The sequence below is a fragment of the Anas acuta genome, chromosome 3, assembly GCF_963932015.1.
Source record: "Anas acuta chromosome 3, bAnaAcu1.1, whole genome shotgun sequence".
NCBI classification, from domain to species: Eukaryota; Metazoa; Chordata; class Aves; order Anseriformes; family Anatidae; genus Anas; species Anas acuta.
The window spans coordinates 23439491-23463692 of NC_088981.1; the positions used below are offsets into that span (position 1 = coordinate 23439491).

The 24202-nt window shown below is 40.1% G+C and overlaps 1 protein-coding gene across 3 annotated transcripts in view; it reads left to right on the forward strand.

Moving 5' to 3' along the window:
• Positions 1-21961, forward strand: part of LPGAT1 (lysophosphatidylglycerol acyltransferase 1) — a 66167-nt gene extending 44206 nt beyond the window's left edge. For all 3 annotated transcript variants that reach the window (XM_068676124.1, XM_068676123.1, XM_068676125.1), the window contains 2 exons: positions 12905-13011; positions 17169-21961. In XM_068676124.1, the coding sequence (XP_068532225.1) occupies positions 12905-13011; positions 17169-17320 (259 nt within the window). In that variant the 3' untranslated portion in view covers positions 17321-21961. The remainder of the gene's footprint in view (positions 1-12904; positions 13012-17168) is intronic.
• The last annotated feature ends 2241 nt before the right edge of the window (positions 21962-24202 follow it).

Consider the following 24202-nt stretch of genomic DNA (forward strand, 5'->3'; position numbering starts at 1 on the left):
CCAACTTAGTGTTTGTTTTCCATTTTTCTGTAATAACAACAGACAAAAAAATCACATTGTTTTTAGATAATAGGGCTTCTGAAAGATTACTATGTATTACTATGTATTTAGCTTTTTGACAAATTTCAGCTTTTTTGCAAAAAGCACACTCTTACTTGTTGAGCAGAGCAATATTTTTGAAATAGCAAATTCAATTGAAACTTAAAATGGGTTACTATTTAAAGTCTTAATCCTCAGCAGTTCTTTGTCTCAGGGCCTATACTGATGGAGAGAGAAGTTGTGCACGTGTGTGTATATATATATATGTGTATATATATATATAAAATAACCGTCTGCTTTGTTGTTCTGTCTTTTTATATATCTACATCTGGATGCACAGAGTTAAAACACACAAATATGCAGATGTAAACTGCTGCTGGGAAGTTGATTAAAAAAGAAAAAGCAGCACCAAATACCTGATTGTTGTAACACAGCTGTTGCTTGCTTTGTTTTCACTTGTTTTTCACCTGCCCACAATTGATTGGATTTGATATTGAGTGCTCACAAATTAAATATTTTCTTGGATTTTTTTTTTAAGAGGTCTTTGTCCTTGGACATAAGCAAATCCAAATTTTGGCATACAAACATTTTCTTTTTTAATTAGTGAAGCAAACAAGGGTATTTCATTATAAAATGAAATAGGGCAGAGTGTATCTTCTGGGCTGTGTATCAGTCCTTGGTATGAAGTTGCCAGTGATGTTGTAACTGAATGCTGGCTGAGAAATAATTACCTTGGTTGCTAGGAAGTTGTCATCATGCATACTCTTGGGGTAAGAACTTGATTAAAGATTAAATTTCTTGAAAAAATCTTATTTGGAGCATATTAATAGTATTTCGTGATCTGTTAAACTCTGCTGTATTTCTTCACATGCTGCAAACGCGCATGTGTATATATAATAGAAAGAGTTCTTGGGTCAGGAAAAGGGTGTGAGGCCTCAAACATATTTCTGATATGTCGGGTAGTTTAGTTGTTTTTATGTTAGTGGTGCTGGTCTTGATCAATATTATTCCCCAGCATCATTTTCTGGATGTTCTTAGGCATTTTTTAGTGATTGGTGCCCTAGGAAGTAGCTGACAGACACTTTATACCTTTACAGTTACTTCTAGCTCCTGCAATGCTCCCTCTCAAGTGTCTCCCTATACCCACCCCATACACTCAGGAGTTCGACCACCAGCTGAAGCGGTCACTTTTTTTCCAGAGAAATCCTTGTTTTGCGTAGGCCCTACAGAGCCTGGGGGTGATAACGTGGGAACTTTTTTCACAGCAGTGCTACAGGCTTTATCACTTGGGAAAAGCAACTTGCATCTGTCTAAGGGAAACCTGAGGCTGCCTTGCTCCTTAGTGTTGGGAGCAGCTTTGACGGAGTAGGAGACCTTGATCAAGGAGGATGGCACTGTTTCTGGGGGGGGAAAGTGCTACTTTTCCATGACCAAAAAGGATTTATCATTTCTCACTTCTTTATAAAAAACAAAAAAAAAAAAAACAAAACAAACAAACAAAAAAAACAGTCTTTTGAATGTCACTTACTCCAGCTCTCTGCTTCTGCTTGGTAATTTCAACAGTGCAGTTGGGTGGCTCAGTAAAAAGAAGAAACTTGTGTTTGCTACATACTTGGAAGCAGAACAAACTAAAGAAAATAAAGACAGCATAAATCTTCTATATTGATTGTGCCCTTTAAGTTCAGTGAGTCATTATGTGCTTTTACAATAGATTCCTGGTTTGCAAGTCTGCTGCTCTCTAGCAAGAAGGAGGCCTTGCAGAAGAATTTAGGTCTAGTTTGTTGTAGAGTGTACTAGGCTGGGGCTCGTCTTCATCCTAAAATAAAACAGCTGATGCACTTACATTAAAGATTAGGTCCATCTAAAATGAGAACATTTTTCTTCCTACCAACTTGCCTTGAGCATTTGCTAGTAACCATTGTCAAAGCAAATAAAGCAATCCTATTGCTGATGTTTCGTAAAAGTATGATACTTAGATTACGTATTTGGGTTAATGATATATAAAGCAGCCTGCATATTGTGAAACCAGCAGCACTCCAAAGACTACCTGTCCTCATTAGGAGTGCAAGTACCAGCACACGGTGTGTCTTGGGGATGAAAGGAAGATGCTTCTCCCACAGAGCTCTTTGATCTCCCACTGGATTACTTTTTAAAAATTCACCCTGCAGTTTTGTTTAGTGCACTTCTTGCCTTTAATCACTGTACACGTTGAATCTTTTTGGAAGAGAAATGATTCAGTGTCCTATTACAGACAGTACCAAGATGATTTTCTCTCCACAAGAGTTAAATTCTGGTAATGAGGGCAAGAAGTCACCCCAGCTCCTGCTTTCAGGAGCTTGGCTGGTGTGCATCTGGAGAAGCTGTATCCCAACATAGCTATCAGAAACTCATAAGAGAGGCAATGTACTGTTTTTTTCCAGTCTAGGGATTTTTTCTTCAAGCAAGTAGATCTGACTGATTACCACTTACAGTATTCTGCAGCACGTGATGTGAAAGCTGCAGCTACAGGGAGAAAAACATGCATGCGACCCCAAAGACATTTTATTTTTATTTTCCTAGTTGCTGTTTGGTTTTGATTTGCATTTCATTGCAAGTCTGAAATCTGCAGGAATATTTTAATGCTCTTGCTATGTCAAATAAGTTGATCACGTTTGCATCACAAAAATCTGTGATTTTGTCTTAATTCCCTTTTGCTTTTTACTGAGCTTCTGGACTCTTACAGTAAGGTTTCAGGTCTCCTTATGTGGGTCCCCTTGGATGGTACTTTAACTGGGAATGACCTTGTGTGAAGCACAGTACAGGATGCTCACTGGAGTTCTTTTCCACAGCCATGTTTAAATCTGTTCCTGCTTTTTATAGAAATCTGCCTTCAGGTTTCTCGAAGGTGAATGTACTTATAATTTGTATAGGACATCATTTACCTAATATGCCTTATTCAGGTCATGTTAGTACTCCCTCAGATCTCTGGGATAATTGCAAATTGAATGTGTTTAGAATTTCACTAAAGAGACTTCCAAGACTACTTAGTTTTTTTTCTTAAAAAAAAAATAAAATCTGAGGTTGAATTAACTTCCTGATTCTAAACATGTACATTGAAAACATAATTCTGAACATGAGCATAAAGATGTTGTTACCTTCCTTGTACTGAGCTTGAACATTACAGTGCTTGTAATACTAAAATTTTTAAATTTGTAAGAAATCGTTTATTGCTGGGTGTGGTTTTGTTTGTTTGTTTGTTTTTTTCCAGAGGGTCTAAGTCACTGGTTTAGAGGACAGGGCCTCTTGGTGTAATTTTTAAAAATGACTTCTAGTTGTTGTGACTGACCCTATAAAACTTCTAAAAGTATCCCCCAAGTGGAAACTACCGCAGGTTTCTGAGGCTGAGGGCTGTGTACCATGCCTCTAAAATGAGAGCGGAGGGTCTTGGCTCTGCCTGGTGCTGTGGCCGACTCTCCAGTTGGGGTCGTTCTTGGTTGGCTTGCCAGCTTGAGGTACGTGTCCATAAGACCATAAGGGCTGCAGTTACACCCAGGCCAGCAACTCCTACAGATCTCTGGGAGCAGACGGCAGCAACAAGAACGTGGGGAGGGAAACCGTGAGAGATCCCTCTGCACGTGGGTGCTCGGTGGCTGTAAAATGCCAGGCTGGATGGGGCCGTGGGCAGCCTGGTCTGGTGGGAGGTGTCCCTGCCCATGGCAGGGGGTTGTTACAAACTGATCCTTAAGGTCCCTTCCAACCCAAACCATTCTGTGATTCTATGGACTTGTCTGATACCCTTTATAAACTGCTTACCCTTTAGACTTTTACAACATCCCGTGGGATTTACTACGTGTAATTGTTCTGGCGGGTGGCAGCAGGGAGTTGCTTCCCTTTTGCATGAAACTTTCCACCGATGACTTCAGCGGGTGCACCCTGTTTCCCGCGTCCTGCCAGTTGTGGCTGAATCACTCGCTCTGTGACCGCCCCGTGGCTCTGCAGCTGTCTCATATCCTGCCTCGCTGCGCCCCTGCCAGCCTGGCGAGTCTTCATGCGTTTGGTGTCTCCTTACACCAAAAACCTCACAGATGAGCTTTGTCTGTGCCTTTCCTGGTTGTGCTGTAAGCAGTTTGGGAGATGACTGATACCCCCAGTTCCCCACAGTGATTTTGGGATCACTTAGCAGAGCAAGAAGTGCTCATCTTGAAGCCTGGGGCCGTCTGTGAGGGTGTAGCAGCTCTTGCTTGTTCCTTCCCCGGTGCTCATTGCCTTGCACATGCTGGTATTTGGATTTGGTCTGCGACTATTGTCAGGCCCTTTTGCAGCTCTTCTCATCTCTTTGACTACCCAGAAGAATTGTATACCAGAACCATCACACCATTTTGCTGTCCTTTTTTTCAGGCTCACCATATCATTTCTGAATGAGATGTGAAGAACTAAAGTGTCTGGGACTAGAGCTGTGGTTTGGAATGAGAGCAGTGAATTTTCACCTTCAGTGTTTATGATAATCACGTTTATTTTTAGATATTTCCGTGTAGCTTTAAATATATATTTAACATTTATGTGGATAAACGTAGCCGTGTTTATCCATGGCAGCATTGGCAGAGAGCAGTTGAATTTTGTGTGTGTATGAGTTCACTCATGTTGCATCATCTTTTTCTGTTGCTTACACAGACATTTTCTGTTGGATTCCATTCAGGGCATTACAGCAAGCGCTTCTTTCTTTCCTTCTTTCTTTCCTTCTTTTTTTTTTTTTTTTTCCTAGATCACCTGGCTTTACTCACTAGCGGTTATTTTTTAGCAGAATGCTGCGATGTCATGGACGCCTTCAGGGTTTTAATAGTTTCAGATCATGTACTGGCAGTTTGAACTGAGTTGTTGGTACCACTGAGAACCTGTAAGGATGGACTATGAGCTTGGGAAACAGGGTGTCAGGTAGGGAAGAGTGAGGGACAACCGTTCTCTCCCTGAGAGTTACTGGTGGGAAAGAAAACCTTACAGCTCTGCTGGCACTTGATCAAACCTTCTCCAGCATTGGGAAGCCAGATAATTGAAGCCCAGTGGACCAACAGCAATTTCTTAGAGCTTATTTGTGAAGTTACCAGCATGACCAGTGGAAAACTCTCTTTAGAGCCTCCCAGGTAGTGTCCTCACATGTCCAAACATACAGTGATGACTTGATCCCATTGCCTTGTCAGATCTTAATCAGGAGTGGTTCTGTGGTGGAAAAAAACACCACCACAACACCTTGTATGCTGGTTAAGCTGCGTGTCTTGACCTGGAAACATGAGCTGCTTCCAATTTGTCTTCTGCATGGAAACCAGAATATTACTCTAACAGAACAACCGGAGTGTCTGCGGCTGCCAGCGTAGAGCACAGCTGCTTATTTTGCAGACCATAAATCTGTGATGGTTCCTCAGTGATTCTTAATTCTGAGAGCCACTGGACATTAACTACTGCTGGTTCCCAGCCTCATGGGCAAGTATCAGACCAGTGACTGAGGTTTGAAAGGTCCTGTGCTCCATTAAGACCTGAGATGTCCCCTTGAAAAAGATTAGTACGTTTCTTTGTTAACTTTTTGAAACAAACTCAGTTTGCAAAGGAGATACTGAAGGAAAGTGAGTTTTATCTTTTCATATAACTGCTAAAACAATGGAAATGTCACGAGTGTTTCTGTTTGGGGGGGATTGACACAGGAGATCTTCTCTGAAATTGCCATGAAATGTATATTGAATATGTCTGGATTGTTGTTACTCACCTTTTTCCTTCATTTGATACAATAAAATTTTTCTCATTACCTTTCCTAATTGTAAATGCTTTGGGAGCTTACATTTAAAATATTTTTTAGGGAGATTATTTTAAATGACTGAGGAGAGAGGAAGGTCTGTGTTGGCCTGTGCTTTAGCACATCAGTTTCTCATCGTGTGTTGTTTGAACTGAGTTCTGTGTCTAGAAAAAAAATCATTTTAAAAAAAAAAAGTGTTTGGAAAAAGTAAACAATAATTTCACTAGATGCAATCTCTGATGTGTGAAAGGAGACTGGGGACTTGAAAATGCTTTTTCTTTGTTTAAAGCTGTCCAGAGAGAGACGTAGCTTTTTTCCACTGCTGCTGTTCATTTTCTGTGCTACTTCCTCGCTCTGAAGTAGAGGAAGAGATTGCAGAGCCTCCTTTGTTTCAGTCACTCTGCCATCCCCCTTGGTCACAATCTGTCTCTGCCATACTGTCTTCCAAATCTGCTGTTTTCCCTTTCTCACAGCCTGTCCTTTTAATGCAGGATTGTTTCTTTCATCCTACTTAGAAAGCAGCAGGAGGAGTGTAGAGGACACAGTGGCCAGCCTTATTTTTTCATTTTTAGATTTTTTTTTTTTTTTTTTTTTTTTTTTTTTTGCTGATGGAAATGTCAGATAGAGTCCAGTAATCATTTTTGGTTGAAAGCTCAATTTTGATAGGTGAGTTAAAGCTTGCTTGTCAAAATTCCATTTTCTGTACAAATCACATGGTTTTCAGAAGCTCATAGTTAGGCTCAGCTGTGGCCTCATTTTTCCTCAAGATTTTAGAAGAACTTTCTTAGAAAAATGGGCAATTACCAAATTTCACATTCTTTAAAACACAGAAGTGTGAAAGCTTACCCTTTGAACTATTAGAATACATTTTTGACCCTGACAGACGTTCCTCAAAACTCCCTTGAAAGTGCTGAAAAACTGATTTTGCTCTCAGAACCATAAGAAGCAAGGAGAATATCCGATTAACTTTGTCCAGGTCAAACGCTGCCAGTGTTTTGGGGGGAAATTAGGGTGGCTGTCTGTTAGAGCACTAAGCAAAATAAAAGGTTACATGCTAGGAGGTGCAGGGTGTCTCTAGCTAGAGGAATCACTGCAAGGTCTGTCGGAAAGGTTGGTCCCCTCCTCAGAATAGTTTAGCTTTATGCAGGTGTCATCCTGTGCAATGTGTGTTGAACGTGAATCCAGACTCACAACATTTACACAATGTAGAAATAAGTTGAGTGATTTGGTGTCTGTGTAACAAGACAGCATACTGGCAACCCTCCTCAGCTTCTGCTTTTCCCCCACACTGAGCTGGGTTTTGTTGTCTGGAGGGAGTTTTTTCTTTTACACCAGTCACTCTTCAGTCTGGCTTGGCATTTCTCAGCTGGTCTCTAACAGTAAGATTTCCCTAGTGCTGCTGTTTGCTGTCAAAACCCAAGAGTTTAAAATTGATTTAGTTAAAAAAAAAGAAACCCGTCTGTGAAATTTGTTTGACATCTAGACTTCACTCAGTTGGGAATGGTTTGGTGTTGTAAGGTTTGTTTTGCACTAAACTTCCCCTCCGGGTACAGTCGTGTCCCCAGTTTGCTCTGGGCAGTAGTGAGGGTGGTGTAGAGGCCCCCAGGTCAGAGCCAGCCATAGCCCCCTCCACAGCCGAGAGGAGAGCCCCGGCTGTGCTGCAGGGAAGGACCATGTTTTATCAAGCTACCTCAGCCATCCCACTGCCACAGAGCAGATAAGAACTGTGTCACCTTCCTTCATCGTACCAGCTTTTGCCCTGTGCTGCTTTTGAAGCAAGCTTCCAGCTACTGAGGAAGTTTGTTTTCTGTGTATACATGAATACAGATTTATTAAAATAAACTAGACTCTTAGCTATAAATAAAATGGAATATTTTGTGGCTGCTGAATGAGTTTTGCAGAAGCGTGTCTGAAGGGCATCCAGCGCGGCAATACATTTTAATATGCTTTTTTTACGCAAGTAACTTATTTTTGGATGTGCCTGAGATCTACCAATGACCTCCATCATGTTGAGTTTATTTAAAGAGTCATTGGAATGGCAAATAAGATTTAGAAAGAGGAGGGGGTAATAAAGAATTCAGGATAGGACAGGGGATGAAAGGCGATTAGTACTTAAATATGGTATCTATGAACTTCAGCGTTTTCATACAGAATTAGTGGTGGTTTCTCCAATAAGGGCTGTTTAAAATGGATTAGTTGTTCCTGAGAATGCTAAATTTCTGAAAATTATTTGTTAGCTTTTGAGAAAAGAGGTGTAATGTATCTTGAAGTGTATCATTTAAACTGTTCTGCAGATGTAGATTTTAAGATAACTAGCCTCGTTCTGTCTTCCTGTTCCTTTCTACCATGCATTTTTACAAAGGTGTTCTAGCTAGTTCTTTTTCCATAAAATTCCTCTTGCTCTTCTGCCTCTCCAGGTGTAAAAATACCAAATTAATTGTTTTAGGTAGTTTCAAGTCTTCATATATCTATTGGCATGTGCAGATATTGCTGGTGTTAGTGATAAATCTGTCAGTTCAAGGTGGGCTTCTGCCTTCTCTTTGGTTTTCCTCTTTCCTCTGTGACTGAGAGCAAACCCCTTCCCATCTGGAGGGGATGGAGGCTTGGGGTGGCTGCAGGCGCTGTGCAGTGTTGTGGCAGGTGAGAGCACTGCTTGTAGGCTGCTGCCTGGGATGAAGGAGTCTCCTCTGAGGGGTATGGAGTCACTTCGAAGGGTACGTGCTGTTCAGATGCGGGACAGCCACCTTTTGAGTCTTGCATTCTTGTTGGATGGATCGTTTTAGATGTGAGGAACAGAAGAATGCAGATTAAACTGACTAAAAATAATTCTGTACTTACGTATCCTTTGCTTCTGCATCACAGGGTAGGGAGGAATCTAGCAAGAGCTTTAGCATTTGTTTCGTTACGTGTACTGCCGCACATGCTTCATCACGAGCTTGAAGTGTGGCAGTCAGATGGGGTGGGTACTCGGAGTAAGTTTCCTCTATTAAAACTAAAGCCAAGGACAGTAAAATACAATTTTTGTTCAACGCTTCAGCAGTGGATGGCCCCAGCTTCCCTGTGAGCCATTCTTCTGTTAGCTTCAGGACTGAAGTTACAGTAACCGACAATGAGGTATGAGGAGCAAAATGTTCACATGTGGCAGGTTGGGGCTCTTCCAGAGTATGTTTGTTCCTTGTGGAAGGCAATATCAATGATTTATAATTGGTGGCTAAACAATTTTTGTGGTAGGCTTGTGAATGAGCACATGTAATGCCACGGGGGTTTGAGAAAGCAATGCCGCACGCAGCAAGAAGAGTGGAGGTTGTCGTTTATCACGGTGGTGCTAACAAGATGAGGCTGATTAGCTGTTGCGTGTTTTGGAAACCAGAAAAAACATCCGCTCACAGCGTCACTTAGGAAATACCCTCCCCTCTTTCAGGCTGTTACAGCCAGGCAGTCCGTGAGTTTGGGGAGAGCCGGGGAACTCCCTGCAGAGGGATGAGCCTGCTGCCAGCCGTGGGGCTGGGCGGTCGGATGCCAGCTCTAACGCTGCCTCAGGGCGCGGGCCCGCAGGTGCTGTGGAGAGGCTTCTGGGCCGGTGCCTCAGATGCCACCTCAAGAAACCGACTGGTTCAGATGGTTGTGTTGAATCAGGTCTTGAAAACGTTATAATAATATGAAACGTTATAATATTCTGAAAGAGGATCGCTTATTTATTTGCCCAAATATGCATTGCTCTCTGGCTGTACATCTGGTGAAAGCTTTATGGTCGTTGGTTTCCCTTGCAGTCTTGCAGGTGAAAAAAAGCTTTTCTCTCTGCTGAATCTCAAAGAAAAATGCTAAAATAAATATTTTTCCCTGTTCAGTCTGGGAAGTATTCTGAAAACTTTATAGAATAAAATTGTGCCTGAGCTGAAGTGAGGATCTCTCCGGAGTTCCGGCAAGAAAAGAACTGAAGCTGCTTTCTTCAGCTTATGGTTCATGGGTGAGGGAGTTACAGATCACACACACACACACACACACACAGAATTTCTAGGTTGGAAGAGACCTCAAGATCATCGAGTCCAACCTCTGACCTAACACTAACAGTCCCCACTAAACCATATCCCTAAGCTCTACATCTAAACGTCTTTTGAATGTAGGAGTCTGTATGCGTACACACGCCTTTGTATGTTGAGAGGGAAGGACGTACAAAATGTTTATTCTAGTCTTCGCCATGGATGTAATTACTGACTTGTTAATGGTGGAAGGAGAAGACAGGCCTCGCAGCCTTCCATCACGGTGCGGCCTTGCTGCCATCGCTGCTTCCAGTGCCTCAGGTCACAGCTGGCGGCAGCACGGTCGTTACTGGGGTTTGCCAGCACTCCTGATGATAGTGAAGCAGCAGTGCCCTTGATAAGAAATTAAAGAATTTCCATTCTGCTTGACTTTCCTGGTCAAGTTGTCTTACCTGGTGCTATAAATTTTTGTGTTTGCCACATCAGGAATGAAGACGTTTGTATTTTCGTGCAGGATGAGGCCAGTGTTGCTCAAAAACTAGAAGGATTCAGGTGCCCGAGAGACTCCAGAGGTGTCAGATACTACGTATTGACCCACTGTTCCCTGTCAGCACAGTTCTGTATGTCAATACATTTTATTTTCTTGAGGAGTTCCTCCTTTTTTGGCGTTCCTGATGCTGGAAGCACAGCAGTGGGTTGCAGCCAAGTTGATGCTCAGGCTGTGACCACATCGACCAGTGTTTGTGTATCATTGAAAAGACAAAACTGTTCCCAGAATCTTTGAACAGGAGAGCTGGCAGACGTCACAGCTGATGCCAGGTGATGAACCTGCTCTGGTCAGTGTGGTGCTTTCATCCTTTGGGTTTGGATCGTCCGTGTAGAGTTCTGTAACATCAGGCTTCTCGGTTGCCTTTCCTGGACCCAATCTCCATTTAGCCATCTGATGAGCAGAGAATGAGGATAGTGGCAGTCAGTATAGTTTCCAGTGTTTTAGGATTCTTTTAGACATTTCATCTGTAATTAAGTTCAGTCATTAATACAAATACTCTGCAAGTAAAATATAAACCTAGATAATCTAAAACTGTTTGAACATACTTCTAAACACACTATTAGTTACCATTGATAACGTGACAGGCAATGTAGCACTATTGGGAAACCACTTGTTTTCCACTCTACGTTAATATTCATTCAAATTAATATTCATTCAGAAAGGGTGTGACTGTGATTGCCTCTTCGAAAGTTTGAGTAAAAGTTTGAGAGATTGGAGTATTCTGATACTGTATTGATTCATACAAGAACATGAATGGATTCAAGCGGGAAGCTGCTATGTTGCACTCCATTAGTCTCTCAAAATATTAGCATCCTTTATGCTACTTTGCTACTCCATTAAAGTGCCAGCTGCTAAGTAGTTTCTAATGAATATCTTGTTAGCTCTTGTGATAACGTTTTCAGACTAGTGAGTACATTCTTGGAAAAACATCAGGCTTGATTAGGTCATTGAGTAGTCGGTCCCTTCAGTAACTGACAAGTGGAGGTGAAGAATGCCTGCAGCTTACAGTGGAAAATGCATGTGAAGCCAGGTAATCCTAGACTTCTGTCCTGAGCCCACGCACGCATTCTGTTAGTTCTGAACCATCTTCAAACTTGCGTCAGCAAGCATCTGTCCTTCAAAAATATACTGTGAAACATGATATTCAGTTGCTGAGTCCTTTTATCTCTTCACACCAGATAGGCAGAAGAGCGTAAAAATAGTGCTTGGCAACTTGGTTGTGCTTGTGGACAGGGAGTCAGTCAGCCTTAATGCTAAGCCCTCAACAGAAACGGTCTATCTGTGTTTTCACTTGACTTTACATGCAATACCATTCAATATTGATTTGCGGTACAGCATCTGGGCTTCGAGATGAGATAGTTCTTTACTACCTGTCTTTTCCATTTTCTTAATGTGCACGCTAAGGACTTGAGCTTGCTGCACTACCAGCTGTCTTGTATTCTTTGTCCAAAGACTTCTGGCACAAAGAGCTCTGCACTTTGAGAAAGGTAAAGGTAGAGCTGCTACCAAGGCTACGCAACTATCTGAGTTAACACTGATGCCATAGTGGGTAAATAAAATTGTTCATTTCTTTATATTGAAGTCTTCTCTATCTACCAAAGCACCATTGGTTTTTATTCATTCGTTAGATCAAGTCTTTGCTTCTTTTCTTTTCCACTAATAGCTTATTTTTTCATGTGTAGAACTGTGAAAGGAGGAGGTACAAACGACTTAGCAACAAAGCCAGGATGTTGAAAACAGGAACAGCAACAAAAGCATTCTTCAGATGTGTCCCTTATTTCTGTAATCTGCCAGTATCTGTTCAGAAACTTCCCACATGATAAAGTTATCACTGCAAATTCTTTTCAGTATAATCAGTCAGACTGTGTTTAAAAACAAACAAAAAACCCACCGTAGCATAGATGACAAGGTAAATGGGAGCTCTCCTGAGAAAAGAGACCTACAGTAAAGGTCTTACATTTCTGAGTGTGAATTTTTCAGGCTAGCCTGATACGCAGATATTTTTTGTTGGCCTCCCTTTGAACCACAGCAGATACATAGCCTCTTGTATATATCAAAAGGCACTCACTCCACTGAGGAAATTTCGCAATTACTGTAGGACTTGAAATTTTATTTTGAAGAAAATCTGCTGAGGTATGGTGGGTTGTTTTGGGGGTTTCTCTCTGTATATATCTTAGTGAATTCTGTCGTGGACATCTGATTTTTCTAAATAGCCTAGTATTCAATGCCGAAGTACAAAAACAATAGTAATTCTTCCCTTGGGCTTTTAAAATACTGGTTCTTCAAAACTGTGGTTGAACTTTCTCAGTATTTTGCATTTGATGGTTTCAGTGCATGAATGTCATTGCTTCTTGATTGGTAATTTCTTTTAAGGATAGTAATACGGTGTGGTATTTCTCTATTAAAAATAAAACCACAACTTATTAGCTTCTCTCAAATGCTGTACTATTGTATTTGATAGAAGCTAATAATACTTCTGTCTTCTGTGTGCACCTGGCTGGTAGTTTTGTTTTGTACCCTTAATATTCGTGGTCTGTGAAACAGAGAGAATGAACTATGTTTTTTCTTTGGTAGGATTTTTCCAATTAAAGATGTACCTGCAGAGCCTGAAGCTCTTACACACTGGCTATATCAACGATTCATTGAAAAGGAGGATCTCCTGACACATTTCTATGAAACAGGTAGGATGGTGTCTAGCAAAGAGAATTGTGCTTTGATTATGTCTTTTCTTATAAGGATCTCAAAGTGATTTAAGAATGCATATATGCTTTTCACATTAATACAATACATATAGATACTAACACTTTTTATGTGGCAAAAGAATGTATACTAAGGAATGATGTAGAAAACAGTTTGCCTGGCTGTGATTAGCATTGGGTAGCATTTGGAAGCTGTCACAATTGAAACAAAGCTAAGGAAATCCCCTTGTTTCACCAGTAACATACATGTAGAGTTCAGCTGGGAAACTTGCTGCCAAAGGGGAATAATTTAGCAAGATTCAAAGAGGTAGTGAATGTTCACATGCACCAGTAAAAAGTATTCAGAATTTAAGTTTGGAGGGGACATAAAGTCTTCAGGGTTTAAAAATGAGCAAGTTCTTGAAAAAAAGAGAATAAATAAAGCTCTTATGTGAGACAGGTTTTGTTTTATCTTAGTGTGGCTATATAACATCTTCCTCAGGCGCTTGTACAAACAGGAAAACTGACCGAGGTAGTCTGTAGGTGTAGTCCAAAATCGTAGCTCTCTTCTGTTTCCCACTAAGTTGAACAGAAGGATGCTTTGACTGGAACAATCTGTAAGAACAACATAGCATAACATCTTCGGAGTCTGTCTGCCTGCAGCCCTTTGCTGTGAGCACTGGTCTCCTTGCCGTGACATACTCTGGGTCACTTCTGGCATAACATACTTTCAGTGTTAATGGATCAGAGAGATATCTAAATACATTTGGGTCTTTAATAACATTACTGAAGGGATACTGGCAAATGATGTGATTTAAAATACTAGGTAAATGCTTAGCTGGGGAGGTGTTTTCCCAAGGCTCTTTTTTTTTTTCCATCCAGTTGTTGGCTGTGTGCGTGTTTTCAGAGCACAGACCAGAGGATCTTATTATAATAAAAAAGAAAATCCAGAGAGTAAAAAATACAGTTTTGTTTAAACATACAGGAAAGGAAGTTTGTCAAACAAACCGAGTGGAAAGACTCCAGATGAAATAATGCAACGTGTTTTTGAAGAAAAATAAATCCCTTAGCGATTATAACTGCTGAGGAGAAATGCAGTCTGTTGAATCAACTGAGTTTAATATTCCAGAGTGACTAATCAGAGATGTTACTTCTGTTAGATGATTTACTGCAATAACTGTTTTGATTCTGTTCTGAGTGCTTAATTTATCAATTCTACTGCTTAAAATGATTGCTTAATTGAATTCGTTAGCAACCCAGCGTTGTACTGTGCTGTATGAAATATTGCTGTCATTCAACCATAATTGATAGCCAAAGTCAGACCCTGCTATGTAACTTGCATCCAGATGCATATATTAGACAAATAACTTGGTGAGTCTGCCTAAAAGTGTAGTCAATAGGATGTAAGGAATTGTTGTTATTGAGACATTATTTCACAAATACCATGCCAATAACATGGTCATGCCTAAAAACCTAACTAGACCAGAATTTCAAACAGTATAATGAATATAATCAGACATACTCCTTGGAATGTGCTTCAAAAATAGGATGATTGGTCGTAATTTACTGGGTAATGAGCATGAATTAATAAGATGCTATAAATGTAAATGCTATGACACAGAACCTTATTAGGCATAAATTAGCATAATTTAAAGTTACTACTAATTATGCCAGTTGAGAACTTACTTGCATTTGCTTTTGCTGTCATGGTTTACTGCAAATGTGCTATTGCAGTTTTTGGAAAACCCCACCAGTCCTGAGGACTAATATGAGGGGAATCCCTGAAGCTGCCCAGCAGCTTGCTTTTTGGGAGCGCGTTGTATTGTTTCAAGTTAGTGCATTTTTAAGACTTGGGGATGTGGCAGCATTTTGACTTTGTAATACATGCTGCTTGGGAACTTGTCTGAGTTCATAAGGTTGACTTCAGGCAGTAACTTTCATTATGAAATTAAAATATTTTTATTCGGTGAACTATTTGTTTTAAGCCTGAGTAACATTTAAGGCTATTTGAAATGTCAAAAGCTTGTTACTGGTATAATCTCTTACCATCAGTAGGAGTACATTCTTTTGGAGTGTTTTTATGTGGGAAGAAAAAGAATATGTGCCTAAAATATTTTTTCCCTTTTTGCAGTATTCCTAACTAGTAAGGACTTCAATTGATCTAGGGAAAACCTGTAATATTCGATGTCTTTAAAAAAATATATATATCTTAAAAATTGAAGATGAAACTGTCCCATTCTTTCTTATAAGTAGATTTTACACATTTTGTTTATAAAATTAAAATATTTACAGTAAACATCTGTAGGTATGAGCAACACAAATACTCCTAGCAGTTCATGGAAAGCTTGTATTGGCAATTGCATGATTTCTCTGAAGTCTTGAGCGGGATAACCTTGAATAATGCAGTTATACAAATGGGATTACTTAGCACTTGGAGACTAGTTTTAAAACAAAAAGCATTGGAAATGAATAATTGCATACTGAAGACATCACACTCCTTGTTCATTCTGACCACAAGCCAACTGATGTGATGCAACTAAAAAAAGTAAGCAGTGTCATCCTACAGGGCAGCAGGAGGGTATTTTCAGTAGTGGTACAGAAACACTTTTTCCACTGTACCAGATTTGAAACCTCATCTGCAAATTCTGCATATAGATCTGTCAAGAAACATGAGTTGAACTGGGAAGAGGGGCAGGTAATAGGTGCTAAGATGATGGAGGGGAAGGAGGAGTTGTTTCTGGGAAGGACAACTGGAAGTGCTCGTCTAGCAAAGTGAAGGATCATTTTCCCTGTGAGACACAAGTTGGCTTGGGAGAGGAGGAAGGGGAAGAGGCAGTTGCTGTCCGGCCTGAGGGGAAAGGAGAGTTATTTAAACCAAAGGTCAGTGTTGGTACAGGAAAAACAGATGAGCCATGGAAGACGAAATCTAGTGTAGAGTGGGCAAAGAAGAGATCAGTAGTGAGAATTACTGGTGAATAAATGGTGTGGCAAATCTGCCCATGTGTGAAAATATGTGTCAGTGAGAGGAGGATGGGACTCATCAAGATTTTTTTAATGTGAGAGCATTCATATAAAAAGAAAAGCTTTGTCTTAAGTACTTGACTGCAATTCCTCCAATGATTGCAAATGTGAAGCACAGAGATAAGTTACTGATGGTATCTAATTGCCCAAATTGTGCAGTTTCTAAGATTCAAAACTGACGATGTTGTATCTGTGTTGTTTGAATCATTCACCTCTCGTTTTTCTATGTGTAGCTGCAACTCTATAATGCTGTTGCAAGAACATCTTCATCTAGTATATTTAGTTTTTGTATCCTCTGTAAATAACTAAAAAAAAGTGGTTCATATCAACTAGGTTTTGTGCATCTCAGCAACATGTTACACAAATTATTTAATATACAGAAGTAAATATATGCAAAAATGTGCTTATGATCATAAGGCTCTGATGTATTTGGACACAGTGTAGTGTTGTAAGTCATAAAAAGTCAAAATAGGGAAAAAATGAACGTTTTAATTGTCAGCTGTAACTCCTGCCAATCCTTCTCATATAAACAGACATCTCAAAAATTACTTCTAGAAAACAGAGTAGCAAATTAGAGTGCTTCCTTGTGACCTTCAGTCTATGTGACCTGACTGGCTAATGAATGTTCAAACAACATATAAAAATTATTGTAAGGGGGGAAAAAAAAAGTATATATACATATTATATGTATGTGGTTGTATGTATATGTCCATATTCAAGAGGAAAGTTGAGAATTTAGTTGTTCACAGTATACCAAATTATTGCCAAACAGCTGCAAAGCTTTTCACAGCATCCATTCAGTTTGATAATATGGACATTAGCACAACTATAAAAAATAACCCAGAAGACTTCAGTTGCCAGTCAGATCTCCTTGCAAGGGTTGAATATAGTCAGGATGGCTGCTTTTAAGGAAAGTTTAAGTTTATATCCAAATGAAATGAATGTTAGTCTTAATAATAAAGCTTATTTTATTTTCTTGAAGATGACTGATAATAGTGAAGATTATTTTGAAAACGTACAGCCTAATACAAAACTAATCAATACACTGTTATGGGTCAGGTAGCAATGGTAAAGGCTAATGCATGAAGCCTATCACTCCTGCTGTGAAAGCATTACCTGTGTGTTCTTTTCTTTTTCAGGAGCTTTTCCTCCACTGCAGGGTCAAACGAAAGCTGTGTCTCGGGCGATGACCCTCAGTAATCTGTGGCTAGTTGGCATACAATCACTTGCATTTTTGTCAGGCGGTATGTGGTACTGCATCCTACAGTATTTTTATCATTGCCTATTTTAAAAGTTGAATGGGACCTGAGGACACAGTGGGAATCCAGGCTCTTGCAAATGAATATCATATTGTATGTGCAAATGTGAATATACAAGAGTAAAGGAAAATACTGGATGGACTCTTACCTCTCTCTGGGGAAATTTTAAACTCCACTGAAAGTGAAGATCAGTAACATAGTGACCTGATGATGTATTATTTTAAGAATTGTCTGTATTTTTAAAAAGTGTATACTCTCACCCACACTTAAGCAAATTCAGCATTTGGACAAAAGGTGCAATCGTACAACCACCGTAGAAGAATGTCTGCGACAAGAAAACTGTCACCGCAAGTATTTCTTGGCATTGTAGTTAGAGCTCAGAAAATTCAGCAACTTGTCTCTTCCGTAGTCTGTACAGCATTGGTGTGGTAGAGATTTCCTCATTTGCACAAACTTGTACTTTATTGCAGCTCATTGTGCTGGAGTCTGAGATACTCTGCGGAGCTGGTGGCGGTAACTTTGAGGCTACCCAGTCAGCAGCTGTTGTATTAGACACGTTGATCTAAAACCAGGACCCAAGTAAGGTTCAGCGTCAGGTGTGCTTTGTGAGGAATCAACCCTCAAAAAAAGCATTGCAGCATCATAGTGTGATTAAAAGTTATCCACGTGTGATGAATCAGCCCATCCCTGCTGTGGTTTTACCATCAGCTGTCCGAATTCTGTGTGCTACCAGTATCTCGTATTAGGAGGAAACCTGGAGAATATTAAAGCCACTTGGTCTGTTTCCCCGTTGTGTTCAGAATGCATCCCGTTGATCATTATCACTTTTCAAAATGCACTTTTAAAGGTGAAAATACAGTGAAGGAAAGACATACATCTTAGGGAGTAGGGGAAAGCTTTATCTGTCATGCATTGGAAGCCAGAGCAATTCTAGGTGTTTCTGACGGTCTGCTGGTGCTGCTGGTGATTTTTAGCCACCTTTGTATTTTGTATACTGCGGTCCCACCAAGGTGACCTTTGAGTGGTTTCTAGAGGCCTTTTTCTCCCCTGCTAGTTGCAACAGCGCTAAATATACTTGTGGGAGAGTTTAAATAATTCAATGCCAACCATCTTAATGTTTTGCTAAGGAATAATAGAAGGAAAACTAGTTTCTTAAAAAAAGAAAAAAAAATAGATATAATAGTTGTCATCAACTTATAAGAAGATATTACTGCAAAAACAAAAGGTACGTGAAATATTCTGAGTAACTCCAAGGAGGGCAGTACTACTTAGCTCACCAGTGTGCTAGAAACCATGGTGGAAGAACGAGTTGAATTTAAAGGCAAACTGGACCAGAAGTTCCAGTCCCATTTTCAGATGTGTGATACAGGGTACTTCTGAAAGGGTGTCTGTGATGTACGGGCTTACTTCTGGCAGGTCTAGTTGGCATTGTGTTTATGTGATTATACACAGATTTGAAAGAGCTGTTCCTAAAATAAAATTAATCTCTCTAAATACCAGCAGGATAGCCAGAACTTCATACTCTAATTTTACTGAGAACATAGTAAGCCCTCAGTAGTTTTGGCTCTAAATTAGCAATATTGATCCCCCTCCTTCTCTCCCTATCTCTCTCTCTCTCTCTCTCCTGCTACGGGAATCAGTAGGTGGTGTGCAGAATTTAAATAAATACATATTTAAAATTTAAAGTGTTTCCTCTGGGGGTCAGGAAGGGGGAGTGAAGAGTGTACTAAAATGAGGCAATGCCGATTCTCCTGGTTTAATTGAAAGACACCTTGTCAAATACGCATCTCTATCTCTCCCCAAAATAGTTTTATCCTAGTTGCAAAAAAATAGGATGGTTGCAAACTGCTAGATGAACAGTAAGTTTCCCTGAACTGAGAGTCCACTCATGGACTTAAAGGTACCTCTGTAACTGAAAGACAAAGGACAGTGCTTGCCTACAGCTTAGTATTTTATTTAAGATGTCTCTAAATCCCACCCGTTTACACCCAGTCACACACCTGAATTCTAGTGTAACATAAAATACATTTGAGAGTGAAGCCCTGAAGAGGGAGGCAGTCTTGGGAGTACGCTTTTTTTCCTGTTGCTCCTGCTGAGGTACAGCTGGCAGAATGAATGTATTTAATCTGCCGCTTTCCAGGCAGGTGCTGAGGCAGCCGGTGCCATTACAGTGTAAGTGGTTATGTCTGCAGCACGTGGGCATAAGTAGACTCTCAAAACTGCAAAATGCAGATGGTGAGCTAATTATTTCTGTCCTCCACCAGGTGGTTTGATCAGAACCGCAGAGATGCCCATGATACAGCTGGTTTTATTTTGAGCTAGGACAGACTAGAGTGATATAAAAAGGGAAGTTTATATAAGCAGATTGCACAGCAGTAACTTGCATCAGGAGGTTGTTCTTTGTAGACTCAGTAAACTCCATGTAAGATCATACTGTTTTTTCAAATGCAGTGTTTGGTTTTTTTTGTTGTTTTGTTTTGTTTTTTGTTTGTTTGTTTGTTTTTCTTCCAGTGGATTACAGTCAATAGTGAGTGTTCACATGCTGCCTGAAGAAATTAGTAACGCGCAATAATGTTTCAGATAATCCTTTGATTTATCTGGTCCTGTGCATTTTCAGTTAGTTCCTTTATACTTCTTACTATTGCAAGGCATCTGTTTGCAAACACTGATCGTTGTTTTGATAGGGTGAGGACATAGTGTTAGGTTCTAGGCTTCTTTTCCTTCCTGCACTGGAAAATGTGAAGGGAGCCTAATGTTGTCTCTCTCCGCGGCTGAGTCACTGTAGATGACAGTGGAATGAAACTGTTGTTAACAAAATCCAAAGCACCCTCCCAGCACGAATTTGGATGCTACTTCGTGGCAGAGAAGTTGTTCTAGTAAGGGAAAAACATAAAATGTATACAACACCCGAGAGATTCTGTGCTAAAAATACCATGCTGGTGAAGGCTGGAGTGTAGCAGGCTGGTCTGTAGAACATAAATTCCTCTTGGTTGCAGTTCGGTTCTGCCTGCGGGCAGTTGGCCGGTGGTGGAGCTGTAGCGAGCATTTTGCTGCAGCACCCGTGGGTTTCCGCTTCTGAAGAGCTCACGATGCATTTTATAAAAGTGATGTTAACAAACCGTACAGTTGATCACAAAATGGTTAATTACTGTACCTTTGAATTTGTATTAGGAGAAATATTATGGAAGAATGTATAAAGTGACAGGATGAGAAAGGTAAAGAAAAATAATTGTTGCGCGCACAAGCGAGAAGATAGTGAAGTTTATTGTGAATAAAGACGTTTCTCTGCTGGGGTTGCACACAACATTTGTAAGTTTCTATGTTTAATTTTTCATAAACAGGTTAAAAGTGAAACAATGCAAGTCCTAATGGTTTAGCTCTTTGAATCCCGTTATATGAAGAATACCTGCCCCTTCAAAAAGAGCAGTGTTTTTGTTTCAGTGCCCTCTGAGTGTACCTTCCTTACAGATTCTCTTGTGTTTTGTGTATGGTTCTAGAAAGTATTTCAACAATGTCTCTTGCAGGAGGGACTTTTTTTTTTTAAGTTGCTCTCATCAGATTTTGAGGAGAAAGATTGCAATTTACCTTGCTCACCAGAAAACTAAAAGCTTCCTTCTCCCTCTTACGTGCTCAGCATCAAAAATAAGATGCATCTTACTGCATTAAAAATCCAACGACCACTGTGGTACTGCTCATTATTGACTTGATTTGCAAATGATGTAATTGTTGGGTTTTTCCTGTCTGACATTGCCATAAAGTGCTGTTAACTTTTTCACTTGTTTGTACAAGTTAATACAGATGTACCGATCACTGTGTGTGACAGGATTCAACTGCTCCACTTTGCCTTGTCATAAAACGTTGGGACCAAAGGTACTTGAAACTGGGATTTCCAAATCATGAGTCTGGGAATGGTGCGTTCTGTGATAGTCAGCTGGAGGTTCGGTTGTTGATCTGATACAATCACACGAAGTAATTATACATCTGGGGTACTGTATTGTTTGGAAATAATGGAGCCATATGAAATAAAAGGTTATTTTGCAAAATTGCATATGTGATAGCTTTTACACTTTTTTTTAAAGAAAAGACAATTGGAAGAGCAAAATTGAAACCATACTCTGAGTTAAAAAGTCTGCATACATTATGAACAGGTTTGAGCAACTTTAATTTTTCTGTGTAAAAACTGTAGGCTACTTGGCTGTGACACAAACCAAGTCTTTAAAAGAATTCTATGCATTTTAAAGCTAAATCTTTTATCATTGGATAATGAAGTAATCATACACTGAGCAACTGTCCTGTTAAAGTGAGTTAGTTCCTTTAAAGTTACTCTACAATATTGTTTGTTTTATATGATAACAATTAGCTTTCTTGACACCATTTATTTTAGCCTCCAATTTTCTCCTTCCCTCCTGTGTTACTCGCATTTTGTTCTGTATGATAAAATGGATGCAGAAGCCTCTAGTGAGTCTCTGTGATTTTGCAAAGGGATGGTTGTGTTTGGATTTACTTTACTGAATTTATTTCATTGCATTTTTTTTACCAAATCTTTCCAGCAGCCAAGATGTCTTTCACAAATGTAGACAGATACAGAAGAAGCATTTCTCCACAGAGATTATTAGGTGTTTTTTCCCATTTTTTGTGTGTGGCAAAATAAAGTTGATTTTTTTTCACAATTATTTCATGTGCTTCTAATCCTTAATAGCGGAGATGATTTTGTTTGAGGGTCGTATTTATTGTGGTTGTATCTAATAGATGCACAATCTCTGTTGTGTTTGCCATCGACACTACAAACAGTAGGGTAACACTTCAGTTCACCATACAGTGAGAGTTAATTTAAGTGATACTGTTGCTTGTAGAGCTCTCAGGAAGGATGCAGAGAAATCTTTCTATGCCAGAAGTGGTTTAAGGGGAGGAGTGGAGCAGTAGGGCAGAAGCAGCTTCTGTGGTGCTTGCCTGCTCGAGCACCTGCTGGAAACTTCTCTGGCACTGAGACCGCAGAGTTTCTGTGCAGGGCACTGCATGGCAATGATTCCCCTTGAAGTCTGTGAGAGTTCAGGCGGCACCAAGAGCAGGACCTGGGCCCCCAGTGTCCCTGGTCTGCTGCCGTCCAAGAAAGAAACGAATCCAACCTTTTTGTGAGCAAGGCTGTAATGGTTTTGTAGATGCATCTATTTTTTATCAGAGCAGTCTGCTTTTAAACAAGTTCAGCCAGGCAAAGCAATACAGCGCGGGACAGCACCCCTCCTTCTGTGGCCTGGGCCAGCTCGCTAAGGATAGCTCTCAGAGTACCAAGAAAAGGAGCTCCTCGGAGCACAGGGAGGCATCTCGCGAAACTGCGCAGTGGTTGTAGTTATGTCTACCTCTTTGTTTCCCTTCTGGGTTTCGTCCTGTTTTCCTGTGTGGTGTTTTTTGTGAGGTGTGGGGGGGATCGGGGAGGGAAAATTTGAAATCTAAATATAAGGCACTGGTGGGAGATCCACTGCTTACCAGCTGTGTTGTCATATTGAAAAAGCCATTGTTTTTAATTCCTGCCTAGTATGAAATGTTTTAAAAATCTTTCCTGCTGGAAAGAAAAATGTATTTTTAAAAAACAGAAAAAATCCTTCTTTTGGCTATGAGATTGTCAGCTGTATGAGTTGTGACCATATCATGACATGCTGATCAGATATAAATAAATTTTTATCTCTCAGGACTCTATCTTGTATTTTTACTTTTCTGGTAACTGTCACGCGGGTTTTTGTTTGTTTTGTTGTTGAAAATATTCTTGATTTCAGCTGAGGCAGCAAATAAAAAAGGTATGTGAGTGTCATGTCACGTGTGTACAAAGAAACATCTCTTGCTGATCCTAAAATAAAATCACCATGTGGAACATATCCCAAGGCTTGCTAGTTCACAGCGAAGGGGAATTGCTGCAATTAGCTTCCACTTCCAGGTGCTTTTCTCCCTCCTTCCCTTCCTGCCTCTCTCCTTCCCTTCCATCCTCTCTGAGAGCTTCAGCTCCTGTAAAATAGCGCGCTTGGCCCATCTGGCATGCAGAGTGCGTGCGCACCTTTCCAGCCAATTTAAAAGCAGCCACCTTCTTATACAGGGTGCAGAGAAACAGCTCTGACCAGAGTGATGCTCACAGGGGACAGCAGTGTGCCTGTGGATAAAAACAGGTGTCTGAGATGATCAGGTGTGTTACATCTGTAGGCACTTTATTATTTTTTTTAATTTTGAGATCACAATATCTCAGTTTTCTGGCAGAAAAATATTTACATATATATGTTAATTTCTTTGTATAGATAGACTTCGTTAATACTTACATTTTCAGTGCATCCTTAGATTCTCTGGGGAATAAGGAAAAGTTCTCTTTGGTTGTCCTTCCAAGAGTCAGTCTGGTTTTGTACTGAGTTAAGTGGCTGATTTGATAAAAGGCTGCATTTTGAAAAGAAGTTTTCCATTTGCAGTTAACTGGTATAATTCTATGCAGATCAGTGGCATACAATATATTTTCATAAATTAGATTAAATAAACTTTTTTTATTATATCAATTTGTTATTTGAGGATGAGTCATAGAGTAGTCCAAATCACTTTGTAAAGTGTGTGTTTGACAGTAAGCATCATAACAGAGGCAAAAGGAAGGTTATATATCTAGCCAGAGAGATCATGGAAGAGGCCATCAGGAAGAGAAGTCACCCCAGGAGGCAGTGACACCAGAAAGAATGGAGACAGTGGCAACCAATGACTGAATGCAAGTTTCCACTGTAAATAAATACAAATAAATAAAAGGGCAGACTTGGCTCTTCAGGCAGATAGGTCGAGTAGCAGTAGAGCGCAGTAGGATATGTATGTATATAGTCTATGGCATTATTGGGACCATATACTGAATACTGATTCAAAATTGCTGGGCAAGACAGAACAGAAAAGTTGTTAAA